This window comes from Thermochaetoides thermophila (assembly GCF_000221225.1).
Source record: "Thermochaetoides thermophila DSM 1495 unplaced genomic scaffold scf7180000011816, whole genome shotgun sequence".
NCBI classification, from domain to species: Eukaryota; Fungi; Ascomycota; class Sordariomycetes; order Sordariales; family Chaetomiaceae; genus Thermochaetoides; species Thermochaetoides thermophila.
In genome coordinates this window covers 4,412,375-4,433,663 of record NW_006383032.1, presented here as the reverse complement: position 1 = coordinate 4,433,663, position 21,289 = coordinate 4,412,375, and the positions used below count along the sequence as shown (strand labels likewise).

General features: G+C 50.6%; 5 protein-coding genes across 5 annotated transcripts; 1 reads left to right on the top strand and 4 right to left on the bottom strand.

Moving 5' to 3' along the window:
- Positions 1-1,087: 1,087 nt before the first annotated feature.
- Positions 1,088-3,928, top strand: CTHT_0032940 (uncharacterized protein; the record flags this gene model as incomplete). Its single annotated transcript, XM_006693669.1, has 2 exons — positions 1,088-2,667; positions 2,725-3,928. The coding sequence occupies 2 exons, from the start codon at positions 1,088-1,090 to the stop codon at positions 3,926-3,928; spliced, it is 2,784 nt and encodes a 927-aa protein (XP_006693732.1).
- Positions 3,929-4,263: 335 nt separating this feature from the next.
- On the bottom strand, positions 4,264-5,159 carry CTHT_0032930 (bis(5'-adenosyl)-triphosphatase-like protein; the record flags this gene model as incomplete). The annotated part of the gene is made up of 3 exons (XM_006693668.1): positions 4,264-4,372; positions 4,492-4,925; positions 5,046-5,159. 3 exons carry the CDS (start codon positions 5,157-5,159, stop codon positions 4,264-4,266), a joined length of 657 nt encoding a protein of 218 aa, XP_006693731.1.
- Positions 5,160-5,776: 617 nt separating this feature from the next.
- CTHT_0032920 (uncharacterized protein) lies at positions 5,777-7,993 on the bottom strand (the record flags this gene model as incomplete). The annotated part of the gene is made up of 3 exons (XM_006693667.1): positions 5,777-5,889; positions 5,973-7,474; positions 7,536-7,993. 3 exons carry the CDS (start codon positions 7,991-7,993, stop codon positions 5,777-5,779), a joined length of 2,073 nt encoding a protein of 690 aa, XP_006693730.1.
- A 1,316-nt stretch (positions 7,994-9,309) lies between these two features.
- Positions 9,310-10,535, bottom strand: CTHT_0032910 (uncharacterized protein; the record flags this gene model as incomplete). Its single annotated transcript, XM_006693666.1, has 3 exons — positions 9,310-9,755; positions 9,812-10,397; positions 10,467-10,535. The coding sequence occupies 3 exons, from the start codon at positions 10,533-10,535 to the stop codon at positions 9,310-9,312; spliced, it is 1,101 nt and encodes a 366-aa protein (XP_006693729.1).
- A 6,862-nt stretch (positions 10,536-17,397) lies between these two features.
- CTHT_0032900 (uncharacterized protein) lies at positions 17,398-18,502 on the bottom strand (the record flags this gene model as incomplete). Its single annotated transcript, XM_006693665.1, has 3 exons — positions 17,398-17,994; positions 18,058-18,089; positions 18,331-18,502. 3 exons carry the CDS (start codon positions 18,500-18,502, stop codon positions 17,398-17,400), a joined length of 801 nt encoding a protein of 266 aa, XP_006693728.1.
- Between the last annotated feature and the right edge of the window lie 2,787 nt (positions 18,503-21,289).

The following is a 21,289-nucleotide window of genomic DNA, read 5'->3' as shown; positions in this document are numbered from 1 at the left end:
TCGCACTTTTTGCGATCCCTTCACCTTCCCCAGTTGATCCGTACGTGCCCCTGGTTATCTCCACCAACAACGACGATCACCAAGACTCCAACTTTCTTGGGATCCCCACTGTGGCAGCTTATCCCGTGCTTCAAGACCGCTCGCTGGCATTGGTATCCCGCAGCCCTCCGAGGTACGTAGGTGGTCCCGAATTTGCCTCGATTCCCATAGGTTAGCACTCACAGCGCAACACGGTTTAGCAAAAGAACTCTGTCCTGCAGTCTGCAGTCTGCAGTCAACCAGCGGAGTCCAGATCGAAGCTTGCCACCCACGCACTGCTCCTCGTTTCATGCTCACTCATCCATTCATCATCCATCCGTCCATCAGGAAATTTTTGGGCTGCCGCTTACCCCAGCGCCCCAAGCCCCGCCTTTCATCTCGACTCATCCAGGCTGCCGGTGCCTTATCGAATTGTCCACGCCCACTCTTGTCTCAGTAATTGTGGACGGATCTGGGGTCCGGTCGCTTGCAGGTCCCATCTGGTGTCAAAGGCTAGCAAGCCTTTGCCGATTGATATCCACCATTCACGCCGTTGCCGCTGGCGGAGGATAGGGCTGCCCCATAAGGCTGGCTCCCTCATCCGTTGTCGTTGTGAACTGCCTAGTTCTGCCTTTCACTCTGTCTTAGTTTTCATTTCTCTGTATAAACGCAGACCCCACAATCCGGCGCAGTACAGCCCACATCACTCAGTTGGTCTCAGTGTGCTCTTTTAGGGTATTCCGTGTCATCCTTTGGACGGACACTTGACGTCGCTGCGCCTTGTCCCCTCCCCTCGACCAGGTGGGCCGTTGCTCAACGGCCTGCCCCCATTCGCCGGCCCCGCTTCTCCAACTTCACTTGCGACCTCTTTCGTCTTGATCCCAGAGAGCGACAACTACTTAGCTCCTGCTTTCAAGCAACTTCCTTAGGCAAGAGGGATAGATAACACTTCAGCGAGACTCTCCCCCACAACCCTAGAAACGAGAATCCTACAGACGCGCAAATATCTCTTAAACCTCTCCTTTCTACTTGACTGCGGCTCCGCCTTCGCGTCCCCCAGTTTTTACAGATGGAAAGCCGCGATGCGCCCTCGGTGTCGCTGGCGCCGAGCTCTCCTGACGGCTACAGAGGGGCCCCGGATCATTCTCAGTATCCATTGAAGAAGAAGGCCCGGCGCAGCACCGATTCTGGGGCCCCGAAGCGCCGGTGTGTAAGCACAGCATGCATCGCCTGCAGGAAACGAAAGTCCAAGTGTGATGGCGCCGTCCCGAGTTGCGCGGCTTGTGCCAGCGTATACGGCACGGAGTGCGTCTATGACCCGAACTCGGACCACCGCCGGAAAGGTGTCTATCGCGAGAAGACGGACAGCATGAAGGCCCGCACCCAGACGCTACAGATCCTGATTGAGGCTATTCTCAATGCTGCCGAAGACGACGTCCTGGATATTGTGAAGAAGATTCGTGCGTGTGACAGTCTCGACGACGTTGCCGAATCTATTATGAGGAAGGAAGGAAATGGAGATGATAGTTGCGGCTCCGAACCCTTGGAGGAGGACCTGACTAATACCCAGCCTGTCGAGGGTGAGCGGGAACTTGCCCGCAAAATGGGCGAACTGCGGCTGGAAAACGGTTCAGTTCGTTTTATCGGCGGTACTTCGCACCTGATATACCAGGGAGACCCGACAAATACTTCCGACGAGCCAGAATCCGTTGCCGACTTTCCGAATGAAGACCCTATCATCAGCTGGACCGAGGCTACGAAAAACCGCGAGCTAATCGAACACCTCATCACCATGTATTTCACATGGCACTACCCTTATTTTACGACGCTTTCCAAGAGTTTATTCTTCAGAGATTTCAGACTGGGAAAACCAAAAGGAGGACAACAACAAAGACCATATTGCTCGTCCCTACTTGTCAATGCCATGCTGGCCCTTGGCTGTCACTTTACTAGCGTTCCTGGTGCCTTCGCAACCCCAGGAGACAGCAGGACAAAAGGTGACCACTTCTTTGCTGAAGCGAAGAGGCTAATTGTCGAAAACGACGAGTATGAGAAACCTAGGCTCACCACGGTACAAGCTTTGGCACTCATGTCAGTGCGTGAAGCTGGCTGCGGACGGGAGGCTAAGGGATGGGTGTACAGTGGCATGAGCTTCCGCATGGCCCAGGATATTGGGCTCAACCTCGACATTGCAGGCATCCCGAAGGACAAGGACTCTCTGGACGAGAAAGATATTGATGCCAGGCGCATCACCTTCTGGGGCTGCTTCTTATTCGACAAGTGCTGGTCCAACTACCTCGGTCGTCTGCCTCAGCTCCCTAAAAACACTTACAATGTTCCCAAGTACGACGTCTTCCCCGACGAGGATGCCGAGCTCTGGTCTCCGTACACCGATGGCGGATTTGACTTGACCATGAAGCAGCCGTCTCGGACACGGGCGATTGGGCTGCAGCTGTCCAAGCTGTGCGAGATCAGCAGCGACCTGCTTCTGTTCTTTTACCATCCAAATCATATCGGGCGATCCACTGGCAAGTCGGCCGAACTTAAGAAGCTCAGCGAGCTCCATCGGCGGCTGGAAGATTGGAAGAAGGAACTTCCTCCTGAGCTTCAGCCGAAGGACGGGCAACTGCCAAACGTGATTTTGATGCAGTAGGTGTTGGCGGACCTATCAAAAGCCGGGGTCATTGGCTAACTTGGCACGAATAGCATGTTCTTCCACTTGCAGTATATTCATCTGTTCAGACCATTCCTCAAATATACTCCCCAAACGTCTCCCCTGCCGGCCCATGTCTCACCACGGAGGATATGCACGGCGAACGCTGGGGCTATTTCGAAGCTTATGCGACTGTACAAGAAGCTGTACAACCTCAGACAGATCTGCAACATCGCCGTCTACATGGTTCATTCGGCATGCACCATCCACATGCTCAACCTGCCGGAGAAGACGGCTAAGCGGGACATTACACATGGTGTTAAGCATCTGGAAGAAATCGCCGAGGACTGGCTGTGCGCTCGAAGGTCGCTCAGTATCTTGAGTGTATTGGCTCGGAAATGGAACATTGAACTGCCAGAAGAAGCCGCAGTTGTGCTCCAGCGGACAGACGAGAAATATGGGACTGTCAGCACATCTGACGTCCCCTCACCTCCCAACAAGCCGCCGATTTCTAACACACAATCACCACAATCTCTCGCCCACACTCCTCCTGGGAACCCGCAGGACGCCTATACCCCGGGGAGTACATTCAGTGCGCCGACACCACAGCAGGCTATGTCCCTCGATATTCCCCCGTCAAGTATTTCATCGTCCATGCTCGACAGCAACTTGGCCGTGTCAGGGTTGACTTCCCATTTCCAACAGCCGCAACAGCAACAATTGCCGCAATCTATTGCCCCATCAACCATGTCCATGACTGACAGCCTTGCCTCGCTGACAACATGGACAATATCACCTCTCCCACAACCGATTCCCAGCTACAGTCCCCAGCCCTTTGGCAGCATCCCCAACACGCTAGCACCCCCCACCACAACCACAGCAACTACTGCCCAACCTTCCCGTACGACAACAACCCGGGTGAACAGCGGTTCCGTATATGCCATCGACGGCCAAGACTGGTACCTGAAGGATGGCGTGAGCTGGCAGCAAAACTTTTCTTCGTGGGGACTTAGCCCTGCCACAGCGCCTGGCCCTAGTACGGGTCTTGGTGCAGGCTCTCATCATCAGCAACGGCCTTCGAATACCGGGTTGGCGGCGGCTGGTAGTGGGGGAAGCAGTAGTGCCACGACACCTGGACCTGGAATGGGGAGCGGGGATTCGTCGTCCTCGATTTTCATGTTTAGGGGACTGGATCCGATGGGGTTTGATTCGTTGGGGGCGATGGGAAGTTTGGACAGCTTACCAGGTTTAGACTAGATTATATTTCGTGTGGGTTTCTTGCAGGGTAAATTTTGTGTAGGTGCATTTTTTGTGGGATCATTGTGATGAAGATGGGGATAAACACTCCTATGTGACTCCAGATATGGCGTTTGGTAGGATTATACCAAGGGGTAAATATATATATATATATATATATATGGGAAATATATATATATATATAGAAGGAGGATTCTTGGTAGATGATGTCTAGATGGAGTGGGATGTTGTCTCACATCCTACACTTAATGTCTCTATGACTCTATCAGTATTCCCATCTATGCAATTGTTTCTTCCCATCAGTTCCTCATTTTGCTTTACCATTCGAAACCTACCTACCCTTGTCTCGCAGCCGCCTGTGCTTCCTCCTCCTGTTCCATGGCCTTTAACGCCTGCCTATACAACGCCGCCTCCTCCTCCATCTCAGCCATACTTCTCGCCTGTCTAGCCGCATCCTCAATCGAGGGAAACCCCCCCCAGGCACAGGCCTCTCCTTCATTATCTGCATGGGCACAGTTCCCCCATTTCCCTCCTCTGATGAGGCTTGATGCACGCGATCCCACAATGCCCCGCCCACATTCCCTTCCTCGTCCGCCATCTGCTCATAGATGCGGTCCGACGGTGTCTCAGTCGGCTTGGCCGTCGACCCCCTAATCCTCGGAATCACGTGCACGTGCACGTGCGGCACCGTCTGCCCCGCTTCGGCGCCGTCTTGCAGAGCGATGTTGAAAGAGCCTTGCGTGGGGAGCGCGGTGCCGGTTGGGCCGGGGACAGAGAAGGGCGATTGGGTTGGGGATGGCGAGGGGGAGGAAGGTTGGAAGTAGTAGCGGGCGAGCATACGCTGCACGCGTTGGACAGCCAGGAAGAGGTCTGTTACTTCGTCGGGCGTAAGGTCGGTCAGCCGGCGATGGGGCCGGAAGGGGCAGACCAGGACGTGGCCTGGGAGGAGGGGCTTGAGGTTAACTAGGGCAAAGGAGTGGCGGGTTGTGAGGAAGACCTGGGGTGAGGGAGTTAGTTGAGGGTTTGGGGTTGGTCATGCCACTGATGTCCGGGAGAGGGACTTTGGTGAGAGAGCTCAAAGCCTCTGGAGAGGGATTGGAAGTGAGGGAAAACGTACTTGGTTGGTCACCTCAAAGGGACCAAAATAGATAGGCTTCTTATTTTCTTGTGTTGTCGCCGGGTTATGGCTGCGAGCACTGGCGCCGGCGCCGGATGGGGCACTGGTGGTCATTGTGGCAATTGACAGTGGACGATTGTGTGTGAGTCTCCTTGTAGCCGGTGGTGATTTGTGGAGTGTAATGGTTCTTAATGTTGGTCTTGACACGCTTCGACGGAATGTGGTCGATAGTAACCTCCCCCAGTTTGAATTTTTGGTTGAGGGCATGCTCAGAAAGAAGGAAGCTGTTGACGGATTGGGGGATGCGGTGATTTATAAGTTTTTAGTTGGTCTTTCTCTGAGCGTTGGTTGGGGGAAACTCAGGTGAGGCAAGGCGCCGCAACGATGATGTGGGTGGGTCACATAAACCGTCCTCAGTCTTAACACCTTAATGGCCAGGTAGACTTTAGCTTCACCTCATTCTCCATCACATCGACGAAAAGAAAAGATTATAACGCACAGATGAAAGGTATGACAGTGAACTATGAAATTCTACTACCGATAATTGCTACCCATGCTGATAATTTGTAAAGGTCAAAAAGCCTTGCCAGCCGATCCCTTACTTTGACCCTATCCCTCCTAAAGGTGAGATGAACAGGAAACCACTGCCACATTAAAGCCGCCCTCTACCATCATGATCCTAAATCTACCTAGGTACTCTTCAGTCACATAAATCTATTCGTTCTAAACTTTCATCTCGTCTCTGGGAAAAGCTCCTCATCCTCCAACAAATCCTGTCGCACACGGTTTGACCCCCTGGTCGACGGGCGGCTGTCACTGAGCTCATCATCACTCTTCAGATACACTGCATACCCGCACATTAGCGTGAGCAACTTTATCATGACTCAAAGCAAATGACATAATGAAATAGACACAAGTCAAACATACCATGTGGCGTCACCAAAAACGACGCGCCCAGCGCGCCAGCAAACACAGACCACAGCAGTATAAAAAACGCCCTCGGCGCCGTCTCCACCGTCGCTGCGTACAGCTGGTTGAACACCATCGGCCCAAACACCCTCGCCAGTGAGTGCAGCAGCCCGATGGCTCCCAGAAGCTGGCCGACCCGCTCAGGCGGTACATGCTTGCTCAGCGCAGCCTGTATGGTTGCTGAGCCAAGTCCACCAAGGGATGCAACGACGGCAGACGCGACAAACACCGGTGCAGAACGGGCAAAGATGTAGCCCGCTACGCCAATGACTTCGGACAGCAGGGCGCAGCGCAAAATCCACAGATCGAGCGTGTCAGCGCCGGCGTTACGCTCTTTGGGTTCTTCCTCCCCTCCTTCAGCAGCAGCCCGTGCCAGTTCCTCCTTCCTCTTCCTCAACGGTCTCGTCCTAAAAACCCAGTTCACCGCTGGCAGCACTCCCATCAGCGCCGTGACTCGCACCAGCGACGTCATGCTCATGAACCGCGAGCTCTCCAGGTTGTCCCAGCCGAAGGTTGCTTCCACGTAGAGGACCATTATCCCGCCAGCGCTCATGGCCGAGCCGAGTATCACCATGTCGGTAAGCGCTAGAGTTAATAGGTTACGACGGAGCATGCGGGCTCGGCGGGTATCCGCTTGCGGGGTCCCTTTGGCGTCCGTGGGGTCGAAGAGGATGCGTAGCGGGCGGAAGGGGTTCGAGGCTTTGATGGCGAGAATGGTTATACCGCTGATTAGGAAGGATAACGGGTCGCCGCGGGAATTGAGGGGGGAAGAGGTCGATTCGAGGACGTAGGCTTCGGCAGCAATTGCAGCATCCTGCAGCTCCTGGGCATACTTTACCCTCGCAAGTCTCCGCTGCTTTTTGGACAGCGACTCCGGCGTGACAAAGCCGATGAAGAGCATGAAGAAGAGGTGACAACCCAGCACGACGTAGAAGATGGACACCAACGACCCCGTCCATTCGACGAAGTACCCTGCTAATAGGGGGCCGAAGGCCATTCCAGCAAAGAGACAGGAGTGCAGGTACCCGATGGCGACGCCGCGCTGGGAGGGGGGCGTGCAGTCGCTGGCGTAGGCATGGCTTAGCACGCTGCCGGCTGTGAATGATCCAGTCAGGCCGTCGAAGACGGAGCCGAGGATCATCCAACGGTAATCGATGGTTTGGGGGTGCCTGGCAGCGAGGATGGTGACCGTCTCGGAGGCGATGCCGCCCAGGGAACAGATGATCAAGAGGCGCTTGCGGCCATAGCGGTCGGAGAGGGCGCCAAGCTTGGGTGCAGTGAGTGAGCTCAGGATGCCAGAGGTGACGGAGAGGACGAGCGAGAACTTCGCAACCAGCTTTTGCACGTCGGGGGCGAAACACTGCCGGTTGTTGCCGCCCGGCACAACGGGAGTGAAGGTGAAGTTGGGGTCTGTAGCGGCCCGGTCGCGCAGGTATTTTTGGCAGATGAGGTCGACGATGCTAGATAAGGGATCAGCCAGATGTTGACAGGTACGTCAGGGGTAATGTAGGTTCGTCGTACAGGTTAAGCTTGGGCACGACGGAGCCGCCAAAGGCCAACGTAAAGAGTGCGTATGGTACGACGAGGAACCAAACCTTGTCACCATCAGCCACGCATCTCAGCTTTTTCCCATTATCCCAACCTACCGAAGGCCTCTTCCACCAAGGCAACCCCTCAAACTCCCCATGCCCCGTCCAATTACCCCCCGGCCCATCATCACCATCCCCACCGCCCTCCCCTCTTCGATCACCACGACCAGCCGAACCACTCAGCGTCAACAGCCCCGTAAACTCCGTCGCCTCCTCCCTAACATTCGGCTCGGCGGCCGGGGACACAGTACTGCCAGTATGGTATCCGCTTCCTGCGCGCTCCGAGACCGATCGCGTCGTCGGCGTTGACTCGACCCCGGGGCTTCCCCACTCGTCCTCCGTCGCCGCCGGCGTTGGAGTCGTAGGCTTCAGCGTCGGCGACGGTGCCATCACTATGCAATGGAAGCAGGAAGACGGGCCCGCAGGTTTCCAATTGGGGTTACCAATTCGTGATTGGGGTATACGAGAGAGTGTAGTTTAGACGGAAAAAAATGAGAAGGCTAAGAGTAGCGCGACGCCGTCATCCAGGAAGCTGATTGCGAGCTAGAACTTCGGTATGGGGCCGCTGTGTTGTGCTAAACCCCAGCAGTGTAAAAGCACATGTATTCTCTAGCAGATAGCGGGAGCGCCAGCTCAACAGCCCAAGCTTGATAGCGATGCTCCCTAACTAACGCAGTGCAGTTGACTGCTTTCTCCGACAGATGTAGCCCAGATCAAGCTAGGAAGAGGGCCTCAACGGTACCTAATGGCTAAAAGATAAAAACATCAACTGAGCACGAAGAAAGGTGCAAAAACTCCGACAGATCTAAGTAATTGATTAGCGCCTTACCGAGCACGTCAGCGGCGCTAAAGCAACTGCCCCCGCTCCGCTGGCAGCTCTTTGACAACTGGCACAGTTGCTGAGATACGTCCAAGTAATAACTCATTACCACTGCGAGCAACACTCTTTTTATCACCCACCATATCTCACAGCATTCTGCTCATTAACGAACCTCGCTGGGCGGCAGCTGGGCCTCGGTGTGGGAGACTATATTATAACCAGTCAAACACCTGCCTGTTTGGAAAGACGAGATCTGCGGGGACCAACAGTTGCAGTGTCTGCCCGCAACAAAAGGACACAGGACCCCGACTCTTAAGGTAAGGTGACATCGGTTGTCTTCCGGTGTGGTGACGGAAGGTTGATCGAAGAGGGAGGTCAGAACGTCAATGCTGATTCGGACCTTTTAGAAAAGGGCCAATGTGTTTGAGCATTGGGCAAGGCTGATAGGGTTCTTCTATCTTCTGGTTATTACGCAGTCCTCGGTGATATCGGCGATTGCCCTGGACCCAAGTCAATTTGCTTGTTTACTTCGCTCTTCATTGGCTAGAGCACTTTTAAATGGTGGTACAAGCTTGTGAACTACTTTGACACCGGTCATGTTTCTTTGTTATCTAGTACTCTGCTCCTAAGCCTGTTCCACAACACCCCAATAGCCGTCAACACCTTCAAAACACCAAGCCAGGTAGGAATTCAAGACATTGTCATATTTCACAGCAGTTCCAGAATCAAGGAAACCTAGAGCCGTTAGTGCAGTAATGAACGCCTTCGTTAGCATTCTTATTGACCCATTCCTTGTTTCATGCCCTGTAAAACGGTCACCAGCCCTAGTCTAAGCACATAACGTAGTCATAATATACACCACCAGCATTATAAAAGCGACTGCTCTTTATACCTGCTGTCTAGCAAAAAACTTCTTCGACTCGGCACACCGCTCACTCTTGCAGCCAGGACACCTCAGCCCCATCTGCGTCGAGCAGGGCATCCGGCTCTGGAGGTGCTGCTTTGCCAGGTCGGCCAGCGCCTGGATAAAGACAGGGTTGCCATTGAGGCTCTCCACACGCTTGACCGTGTCCGCATGGCCCGACTTGCCGATGATCTCCTCGTCCAGCTCGTACAGCGTCTCGATGTGGTCCGATGTGAACGCAATCGGGATCAACAACAGGTCTGTCTGCCCCTTGGCGATGTAATCCTCCACCGTCGTCGATGTCTGCGGCCCGAGCCACGGCTGGGGGCCTACCTGGGACTGCCAGCACAGTCGATACGGGTTGACGTGGTTCAGGCGGTTCATCACCGCGTGCACTGTTGCTGCTACCTCGGCGGGGTAGGGGTCACCTGGGAGATAGGGGTTAACAGGACGATGCGCAGAGCTAGGGAGCGAAGAACCTTACCCCTATTTACCACCGACATGGGCAAGCTGTGTGCTGAGAACAGCAACACAACCTTGTTTCTCCTCTCCTCCGGATACTCCGCCAGCTTCGCCTCAATGTTCTGGGCAAACGCCTCGATCAAGCCAGGATGGACTGGCCAGCGGTCAATGACGCTCCACTGAATGGTGCCGTCATGTCCGTCCTCCGTCAACTTGCCGGACTTGCCCTCCAGCCGCTGGCGCCACTTCCACAACTCGTTCAGGCTGCTGCCAGTCGTCGAGCAGGAGTACTGAGGGTACTGGGTGAAGGCGACAGCGCGCCCACCGCGCCCGTTGCCGAACCCGTCGGCCAGCAGCTGCCGGTACGTGTGCTCCGTCAACGGGTTTGCGTACCGGAACGCCACGTACGGTTTGTGCGGCGCCGTCTCGGGCGAGATGCGGTCCAGGATCTTGCACATCTCAGCGCATTGGTATTCTGACCATTTACGGATTGGTGAGCCACCACCTATCGCGGCGTATTGTTGTTGGATCTTGGGCGTCCGGCGCTTCGAGATGAGGGGGCCGAGGTAGCTTTGCAAGCGCCCGAGAGGGATCAGGTCACCGTCTGCCTATCGTTTAAGGGGTGGTTAACGAGGGACACAGATATTCAGAGAGGGAGACGGATCGCGGTGACTCACAAATAGCCTGCTGAGAAAATCTTCCACTTCATCGAGTGTCGACGGACCGCCCATGTTGAGGAAGACCATTGCCGTTGGTCCCCGAGAAACCTGGCTAGTGACGGGATATACTGGCGTTGCAAGCCATCGCGTTTGTTGCTGCGACGGCTTCGCAATGGTGAGCGGCCGCAATGGCCGAGCAACCGCAGCTGGAAGACGAAGGGCCATTGGAGCAGCACACTAGGGTGGCTCGGGCAGGTAAGTCAACAGAAGAGCTGAACTATTGGCATATGTGAATGTCACAGCAGCCGGCACTTGAACCGTGAGGACAGAGTACCCGTCGGTAATGGCTGTAATAAGGTTGCAAGTATTGGTGGCGACCCTGAGTCTGCCAAGTCTTGCCCCACTGAGATTCAAACCCGGCCGCAGAAATGCCATCTCGAAGTTCACAGCCGAACTTGTTGCTTGGCGCATCAAGATTCTGCCCCACAACCCTCGGAGAATTTCAGCCAATGATAGAGACTTGCCGATGAAGTGATTTGTCACATGCGTTTGGGACTCTCCCACTACCTCCTTTCAACATTGTCCCCTTTGAGCAAGAGATAGCAACGCTCAACAATGGTCAAACCCGCTAAGAACAAACCCTTCTGCTAATCATTCTAATGACATCAACAAGATTAAGATTGGATACTGTACTTTTTTTTCCTCTTCTACAAAGCCCCAGCTGCACTTGGATTCTCGAAGTCGTATCCTCTCTCCCATTCTAAGTCGGATGCTTCGCAGTGAAATCCCCTCCCACCCGCACAAGCATGATTGCCGCCTAGGTACTTTTTCACTCTCGTGCCTGGGCTAAATCTGCAGTCTCGGTCATCTTGATTTAAAAAGACTTGTACATACAAGTTCAGACTCAGGAATGGGTCGTGGTTCCAGAGCATGTGCGTACACCAGCTGCAGGCATAGGTGAGCAGACAAAAGGTGTAGAGTTAATACATTTGGGGCTGAGCTGGGTTGAAGAGTGTGTGGTAACCAACCATACATGTGTGATATTGTTTGGGTAGTGTCCAAGTTCCTACAGTCTGTGGCCTCAACTCAAGTTCCCCTCCAGCATATCTCCCTTGAAAGACGTAACTGTGCATGCGTAGAATGACCATGGCCTACTCCTCTCCGCGCTTTCTTTCCCATTCCTTCAAACATGCGTCATGCTTCACATAACGGCCACTATCAAATGGTTGAGGGGGCCAGCCACCCGGAGTGTCCATCACCTTTTGTGCCTCTTCAAGATTTTCACTCTAGATTCTTTTCTACACATCCTCTGCTGTCTCAACCATGGTGTATTTTTGCATCCTCAGCAATCTGATCAAGAACTGGAACAAGCTGAGGGATGTTTATAACTTAAGGATAATCAGAACTGGGACCATGGGGAAACGGTGAAGATCTGTATCGTGGGGAGTATGTCCGACACTTGACTGTCTGTGGGGATGTAGATAACCTCTTATAAATGGTTATTAAGATCCTTGACGTAGTAGATTTATAATATGCTGGCTTGCTTCTCAATGGCCTTAGAAGCCTTTCCCGAAGATCTTGTGCAGGCTTTGCGGCTTTAGTAAAGCGAGCAAGAGCAAAATCTGAAGGTAAAGACTGAGAAAGTGTGTCGAATTCGCCTCAATAGCAATGACGATATGGTTGTGGGGAGAATATTGTATGCCAAACTCATGAGGATCCCGAGTGATTGCGTCACCCATTGCCATGACGTGATTGACGCCTTTCGATAGGGTAAAAAGCCGCATATCTTTTAGGCGCCGTCCAGAACCAAGATATAGTAGTCTTATAGTCATTTACCATACTTAAGGTTGAGATCCTCTTCTTGGCAGTTGATCCCAAACGAGACAAGTGCCACTAAAGGTGAGCATGTTCTTGCTTTTACGTCGAAGGCATCGGCAGAAACTATCATCACGTTTTCGTGACCAACGGCTGCCCATCTGTTGATTAATGACTCAATCACTGGCAGCCTTGTATGGACTTCTTGTTCGAGAATGACATAGGAAGTTCAGACACCAGAAAACATAAAGCTGCATACCGTGATGATCAGGTAACTTTTGTATGCTACAGACAGCGGCTCACAAAATGAAATGACAGGCTCAGTTTCCAGTCGATCAAGGATATATGTAGCGAGTTCCATACTACCCAGAAGTACAGCAATTCCCAGTGTATCCATGTGGGGACTGGAATACTCTTCAATAGGAAAAGTATTGTGTGGATAGCGTCCTAGCCAACAATGCCCATTGAGCTCAAATGCGAGTTGAAGTAGCTTTTCCTTCTGGAGTTTAAACTCGGAAGAAATATCTGGAAGTATATGGCCCCCAGAAGATAATACAACCTATTGTAGTTGAGGCGCCTGTGATCCAGCAGATGTCCGAGACTATCCCTTTCAGGGGTGGATAATAGCGATCCACCCATAATGCCAAGCGATATAGAGCAGTTCCCGAGAGAGATTACTCACGAAGTTGGTCCTGGAGGGTGGTAGGGTTTGAAATAAGGCTTCGTTGATCTTTTTTTGCGTTCTCGAGAAACTCCTTTACAGATCAGTGAATAAATCTAATCCTCCTCACGGACCAGACCTCAAGTAAGCCTGCACATTGGGTCGTCACAAGGGAGATAATTGAATCTTAATGAGCTTCCCAGTCTTCCTTGACAACATCAAAATTCACGTCCTGACAGATTCGTTACCGGTAATCCAAGTCTGACGAGAGCATGATAAATGGCAGAGTAAGGTGGAACACGATGAACAGAGACTGCAGACGGTCGCAAACGAAGACATTATTGAAGATCCTTGCTACACATTCATGATGAATGGTTTCATCGTCATTGAGATGATTTCGCATGCTGTTATATAGCCCGTATATATCCCGTGGAGTTGGTCTTTACCGCTCATGAATCACCTCGAGAGAGCTCAAAGGGCTCATTCCCCTTTGCAAGCTTTTGATTACAAGCACAGTCCAAAGATGCGCAATGACTCATCAAACTGATTCTATCAGCCAAACATAGCATCTCCGTTTTTTGATAACAACCTCAAAAGTATCTTTGGAGGCTAGAGTGTGCGAATTTCTTCACATCCTCCCTTATCAAGTCCTGGAGCCATATAGAAGGACAGGGGTTGAGGTGGAGTTGGAAGGTAGGTTCAGAATGGCTGGAGAGACAGAGTTTGAGTGCTGCGATACCATTGCATAATTTGTTAACAAAGTTTAAGACTCCTATTGATCCTGGAATCTCTCACTAACACTGGTAAATGCTTTGTCTTGTGTGAGCAAGTTAGCATCATCATGGTTCTTTATCTGCTATCAGCATGAGACTTCACCAGATGGTGGACAGATGAACCCAGCTAGAGTCAATTCATCAAATACAATGCAATAATGTGTTTCGAGAGCTTCTGTTGTGTAGCTAAAAATTTCTCCAGTTCCTCAACTCCTTGCTTGTTTCCCGCAATCCACTTCAAGGTGCGAATCAACGTAACCGGACGAGATGTTTTAAGATTGCCCGGGCCGCTAACGTGGCTTGCTTTTCAGCTGCTCCGCAGTCTGAATACACCCCTCAGCAACAGAAACAATGCCATTGTCCAGTTGTGTCGTTCCTCTGTCGTCCAACAATTTCTGGAGAGCATCCACTGTGCTGAGCAATTCAGTTACTTCGACGTTCAAGCTCGGATTAGGATACTTGTTTTCATAGAGATCTTTAAAAATATGAATGAACTCTCTTGAGAAACCAATGATCTGGAAGATATTGCAGGCCTCTCCAAGGCCTCCGAGAGTCTCTGCCATAGACATGGTGGTTGTTCCTTTGAGAGAGATCTTTTGGATGCGTGCCGGGAATCTTGCGCCACAGCTCAAGGGAGGCAGTTGGATGGTCCAAAGGAGGTGCTGCCACACTATCGAGCTGCGATGGCGCCAAAGAGTTAGGGATCAATCGGTCAAGGCAGGGTTCGACTCGGCAGGTACCGTAGTCTAAACAATTAAAGCAAGGTTTAACCTCAATTCACGTTCAGGTAAATTCCCTCCAAAAATAAGTTGGAAATTATCTAGGTAGCATTCTCCCTTAAAGACCATTGTCTTCACCAAGAGAATCGTCTCGATATAGTGCAAGCTTGGTCCAAGAACCGTTGCTGAATGCATATCTATAAAAACTCCGCTTGACCACTAACACAAAGTAGGTTTCATCACAGCACATGGTCAGGGGATTATATGGGCGTCCAGCACTTGTACCGATTACTTCAGGCCCATCCTTGTTGAGTGAAAGAGAGGATCCATGATAGCCATCCTCCAAGATCTGGCGACATCAACCTAAGGCAACGGGAAGAGAAAGGTCCATGCTGATGACCACTGTGCCCTAAGTTACATACCACAAGCTGCTCATTCATATAATCCCAGGTTTTACGTGTGTTCGTAAGCAGAACCCTTTCTTCTTCAAATCCAGGAGGAAGTCGTCCATCGAGCAAAGTTTGCCTGTCCAGCCCGACTCCTCAACCACCGATGGCAGACTTGGAATGTGTAAATTCAATTGATTTTTTTGATACCTGAAAATCGGATAACGTTGCTAGAAGGCAAGAACTCTGATCCTCCGTTGACACTACGATATTTTCGACATTAATTAGCTCCTTGGATGGTTGCCGCTCCCGAAGCCATATACCACGCGTCCATACACAACAGACTCTTGCTGTTTTATTCACAGGATAATGGTGTAGCCGAAGAGAGAGTTGAGATGCCCTTTTACTGTCTGATCCCTCAATCCGTAGGCAAAACTATTGCCAGAAACAAAGTATGTAACCTGCATTTGCTTCGATGATCAGAAACCGATGGTTGTCTTCGATGATGTAGGAGCAAAGGGGAGCGAATGGATAGATATCAATTTTGAATAGATCATGTGGGAACATGACATTATCAAAAAGACAGAGGTAGAGCTTTGTCGTCAAGACTCCCTCCAACATTATACTGGAGCATCCAAACCAGCAACTGGCATATGTCATCGAGTAATTCAAGAGCACTTTCAACATCAGCATTTACGTCAAGAAAGACTGGAGCTGCTAATAATAGGGATCGGCAGAGTTCACTCAGTGGTGTGCAGGCCACTAAGTGATACCTCAGGTCAAGCGGGGACCAGGTAATAAGAGGCTGGTCTTGTGCACATGACGAACTTGCAACTAAAGACCGTATAACGAAAAGCCGTTCTCTCGTATGATCTTTGTCGTTCCAATAACGCCAAGAAGCTAATGAAGCAATCAGGTAGTACTTAGATTCAGTTGAGATGGGCTCATGGATGGAACGAGCTAGTTCTGACTCGAACCTACGAAGACAGGAAGCAATGAAATCGAAGAAGCCGTTTGTAGAGGCTGCCCCTAACATGCCTAAGGCTGATGCTGGACTTACTCGTCGCTTATCCCTGGGACAAGGATGCATGCCCATCAGCCAAAAGTAGTCATTCACTTGATGCGCAAGCTCTACCGCGCTGATATCAAGAAGCGGTTTGGGTAAAGAAAAAAATCATCTGATTGAAGAGCTCGCCCATGGGACGACCGAAGGAAGTTGCAAGCATCTGAAGGGCGCCAGCGAGACACAAAAGCGTAGTAGCGAGTACCTTTATTACCCACATATGTTGTCATGCCCGGTAATATCTAAATATCTTGGCTAGTTTTACTGCAAAGCCAATCTAAGCGATGTAAAGCGATGAAGGCCAGGCTAATACTCTACACACGTGCTTGGTAGGTTGATTGATCATATCTCATGATTCTACTACCGCAATCATCGTTTTGGAGAAACGCTTTGGCGGAACGATGGATCATGTCAACGGACTCTACTTCTTGAAGCCCACAACGTATTTTTGTGACGTCGAACAAGCCAGCACATCGTGTCATGATAGGGGTCCTCATTAAGTGATAGTGAGAAACCCAGGCATTAGGAGAAAACTCATAGTTAGGATCTTGCAAGATCTTGGACCGAAGTTGTTCATCCGAAGCCAGCCCAAGAAGCGCTACAGTGAGTCCATCTAAGGGATGCCCTAGTGCGGTCATATCCTTGTAGGTGAGAACCAGGTTAAGGAACCTGGCACCATCCTCACAGTAGATAGGCTCATTGTCATTGAGACGCCGCCACATCTCAATGTATAGTGCATGTATATCCCGTGGTAGCGTCTGCAACCGCTTTCTGAGTTCTGAAGGGGTATCTCCGATTTTATGCCATCAACCAGACTCCTGACGACAAGGGCGACCCAGAGATATACGCCGTCATTATTTTGACATACCTCCGTGACTATATCGTATAGACTTACATCATTCTTAATTTCACTGAAGTATTTCCGCAGAGTGTCAGAAGCATACGTGTAGATATCTCGGTACGTCAAGTCTTGAAGTTGTAATGATAGTACTCCCTTGAAGTGCTGCTGAAAAGAGTGCTCGGGCGGCTCGGGATGCATAGTTTGAGATTGTCTATGCCGGAGAGTTCGTCGACAAAGTCTAGAACCGTTTCTGGGCCCTATGCAAAACCCAACTTGACGAGTCCATCAATAAATATGCATACGGGTCGGTTGGCTGCTTCGAGAGCGGATTTAATTGTAGTACGCAGCACTCTGAGAGACCAATCTCCATTGCATCTCTCGATCTGTATGGTTGGAATGTTTTTGAGCACGGTATCTGCAATGGTCGGATCTCGGGTGACGAGTTGATGAAGCAATGAGAGGACAATACCCTGTAAGCTTCGTTGAACTGGCTGGCCGGCACTCCATATAAAGCAAGAGAGTACCAAAGCGGATGCGCCAAGCCTCTGCCGAGTTATGGGATTTTCAAGTAAGAACTTCATCAGAGTACTCTTCCCCGATCCCGCCTTTCCAGATATCCAACACACCTTTCGGCCATCGGAGTCGAAGGGTAAGTTGAGCCATTCGGAGAATGACTGATGGTCTTTCTCGCTCAGACGATCCCATCTCCTTGTGATGTCATCCTCATCATCTTCGTCTGAGAGCTGGTCTTGGCCAAATATCCACTGAAATGTGTTACTATGTGAATAGACAATCTGGTTATACGCTCATCCATCGCTGGATACCAGAGGCTCTCGAGTAGCTGCTTATATGCAGAAGTCTCATCGATTCTTTGGCGTGTGACTTGAGCCTCTGTGGTGACATGGTAGGCCAATTCATGAAAGACTTCATTTGCTTGCTGTGTGAAGTGCTCCTTGAATAGATCAGGTTGTTCTCGGATAAGCTCAGCCAGTGCTCTGGTGTCAGTTGCTAGCTTTGAGATCTTGTCATGGGTCTCCTTAGTCCTGGACACGAGTTCCTCTCGATGCCTTTGGCTTTCACACAAGATCTCATCGCGCGTCTTTTTCGCCTCTATCGTGATGTGAGAAGCCAACTTCTCGACTGCTTCGGCAGTCTGCTCCGACTGTTTGCGGAAGATCTCGGTCAAGCGCGTGCCACCAAATGCCAGAGCCCTGATACATTGCTGGAGGGTGTTGTCGAGATTGGCAAAGGCTTTGTCCTGGTAAGTTGCAGTGCGTCGTTTTGAGTGCTATACCACAAGGTTAGCAGGAATGGTTGTAAGTAAATGCCTTGCACGGTCAGATGTTCTCACCAGATGCGTTGAAGCAAGCGAGTTTCTAGGACCTTTTGATATGCTTGAAAGAGCCGTGTCAATTCTTTGACTTCGCGTTTCTTCAAAACCGCCCACCTCACCGCACGAGCGAAGGCAAAGACACGGGCTTCCTTTTCTTCCGCATGACGCCTCCAAAATCCTTGTCGGGCTTATCCCTGAGCTATTGAGCAAAGGAGATGCAATCCTTTCCGATCAAAACGATTTCGTTGTCATTTCCGGCGTTCGAGGTTTGCTTTTGGTTCAGAGAGTTACACAGATCATCGATTGCCTTGGTCAAATCGGATGTGGTCACAGTTATGCTGGGGTCAGGGTTGCGATTCTCATAGAAGGCATGGAAGAGCTCGATGACTTCCTTCGAAAAGCTGATGACTTGGAAGATATTGCAGGCCACCCTCAGGCCGGCCAGAGCTTCGGCCTCGGACATGGCGAAGAATAAACTTGCTGGGCTTCAAGGTCTCGAATAAACACGTTATTTTTTTTTCAGAGACGCGAACTGAGGAGAAACACGGCAGAGAAACCATTGTTACAGAACGAAAAGGACGATAGGATGTGATGTATGATGTGTCCAACGAGCAGAAAGAGGCAGGAGGCCCAAGGAGGAAAAGCCCAATGGCTCGCCATATGTAGGGTTGTTGTGGCCACTCAGTGAGAGTGGGTGGACGAGTAGGACACCAGTTTCGATTCTCCTGGATATGCAGACTGTTGGCACAGCAGCTTTCCGCGCTGAATGTGCTTTTGTGTGATATGGACCAAGAAAAAAAACTGCAGCAGGTTAACTTCTTTACGCTATGCTCATGATATAGTTCAACGTTCTAACTTTCCACAGTAATTCTAAGAAACAGCAAGTTGGCTATTAGCTAAGAATTGGTTCAGGTTCCAAAGTTCAAGAACTGAGTGATGATGATGGGATGTTTGGGACCATTATCAACAGCTGATAATGAAATCTCGATGTCCCTAGTTGACGTTATATGTGCCCAAATAATTTTTAATAGGTGGAACTAACGAAGTAAACCGAAGATGTGTGTAGATATGACCCCGAAGTTTTAAGGCGAAGTGTATGCAACGGATTGCAGAAGCTTGATGTAGCCAAGATTCTCTGACATAGTTGGAGAGATCGAAAAATGACAATCATGTTCTGAGAATAAAAGGCTAAACAGAAACCATAGCTTAAGCAAATAACTTTGGATCTACACTCGGGTACTTTGAAGAGGATCTCAAGTCCAGGGAAGCAGACAGCATATTCTGAAAGTTCAGAACAGGAAATACGTCCCATCATAAGCCCAACGTACAAAACTGAGCTGGTCAGGAGGTGCGGAAATATGATTGCAATGGGTGATATACTTACATAGGTTCATATGGACGATAAGTAATAAGCAAGCTAAGCACGAGGAGTTGAAAGTTCGCGCTGAGAAAACCCATATTCTGTTTCCCAATCTGTGAGACTTGGGCAAATGCTACATAGAGGACCAAGTCTTATGATGCTTCTGCCATAATATTGCCACCTTTGGGAACTTGACCTGCTAGTCGCGGACCAAGGTACCTCGTAGATCGGCGTTCGTTACCGACAAGGCAGCTAGCTATACTGTTGACTAATGAGAAGACATTGATATGCCACAGTCGTCTCTTCTTTGTGTGAAGCTCCAACTTCTGCTTTTTTTTCCATTTCAATATGCTTCGGGCTCACCTATCTGTTTAGGCCTCCAAACCGTTATGACCATCTCAAAGGTTCTAGATAAACCGCACCGTTTCCCCAAACTTTCGGCCCCTGTCCACTGAATAATGGACTGGAAAGAGAATAGTGCTCGAATATGAGCTACTCGTTTGCTAATAGGCATATGTGCTTCTCCAAACTAAGGAATAAGAGCTTAAGCCAGCGTTTTGATACCCTGGGGCTTGTAAGAGTTTGATTGGAAGACCCGGGAATAGGTAGGATGATGACATGGGGAACGAATTAGTCATTACAACCATGGAGGTGATGGTGATCTCTCTCAAAGGCAACAGGGGCACGCCTGGCTCTATTGGCGGATTCCAATACTGAGATGAGCATTTTACTCTTTAACCTGTTGACTCTCCCTTGAGGTCCTCAATGACAAACGAGCACTATAAAGAGTATATCATAGTTTCATATTGAGATGAACACTTGATAGAGTACTGATCTATCCCTCAAGGTTCTCAACTATCCAAAAAAAGACAAACACACTCTCTCTTAGACACCCCATACTTCCGTTCATTTCACCGAGCAACTACCAATGTTTCAAAGGCACGCTCCACAGTCACCGTTCATCATCATCATCATCATTATCCTCAAGTCAGGAAATCTGGGGACTGTACCCGCATCATCGGATCATGAGGCTCCTTGCTGCAAGCAAGAACGGCAGTTACCGTAGTCGATGTGTTCGCGACAAACGGTTCGGCGGTTTTGATGGTGATCGTCACGCCGATCAGCGTTTGCGTCGGCAGCAAGGAACCCGGGGCGAAGGGAGTGGCGCCGTGGCGGCAAGCAGTTCGTCAAGCACGTGGCATGGCTGTCTGTTTCTTACACCTGCAGATTTCAAATTTTGTTTTTTTTTTCTCCCTTTCCTCTTTAAAATACGCAGAAACTATTATATTATATGCAGAATGTGAGTTGTGGACATGAGCTGGCTGCGTGTGAGCAGACAAGAGAGTGTGATACTGAACCAGACACCCGTACAACGTTTCTTACATAAGCTGTCTTGATCAAAAAAACAATCACCTCTCCAAACGGCTCACCGGACTCAAGAGCCAGATCCACTGATCCACCAAAAGCAGGCTAAGATCTCGGCAAGTGACAACGCCCAACCCTGATGGGGAAATGAGGGCACCAAGGGGAGCAGGGATAAGGGTATCAGGACAAGGCCCCAACTCCATCGCCAATATCCCAAAAGATAGCGCACCCGTACCTTCCCGTTGTAAGAAAAGTGGTTCTCACGCATCGACGAGTGCCACAAGTTTGCTGGGCCCGGGCCATAGGCAGCAGTGGAGGCAGCAGGCCGATGATCGGCTGGGCAATCGCATTTCTGGCATCTTCTTGCCCATGGATTTTTTGGTGGAAAAGAACAAGGTCTGCAGGTGAGGGGCTGGGACCTGCAGACTGCAGATGGAGCTGATCCTTCTCTCTGACCCTTCTCACCGCCAGGCAGAGAGAGAGGTTGGAGAATTTTTTCCGAGCCCGCGTTCTTCAACAGAAAAA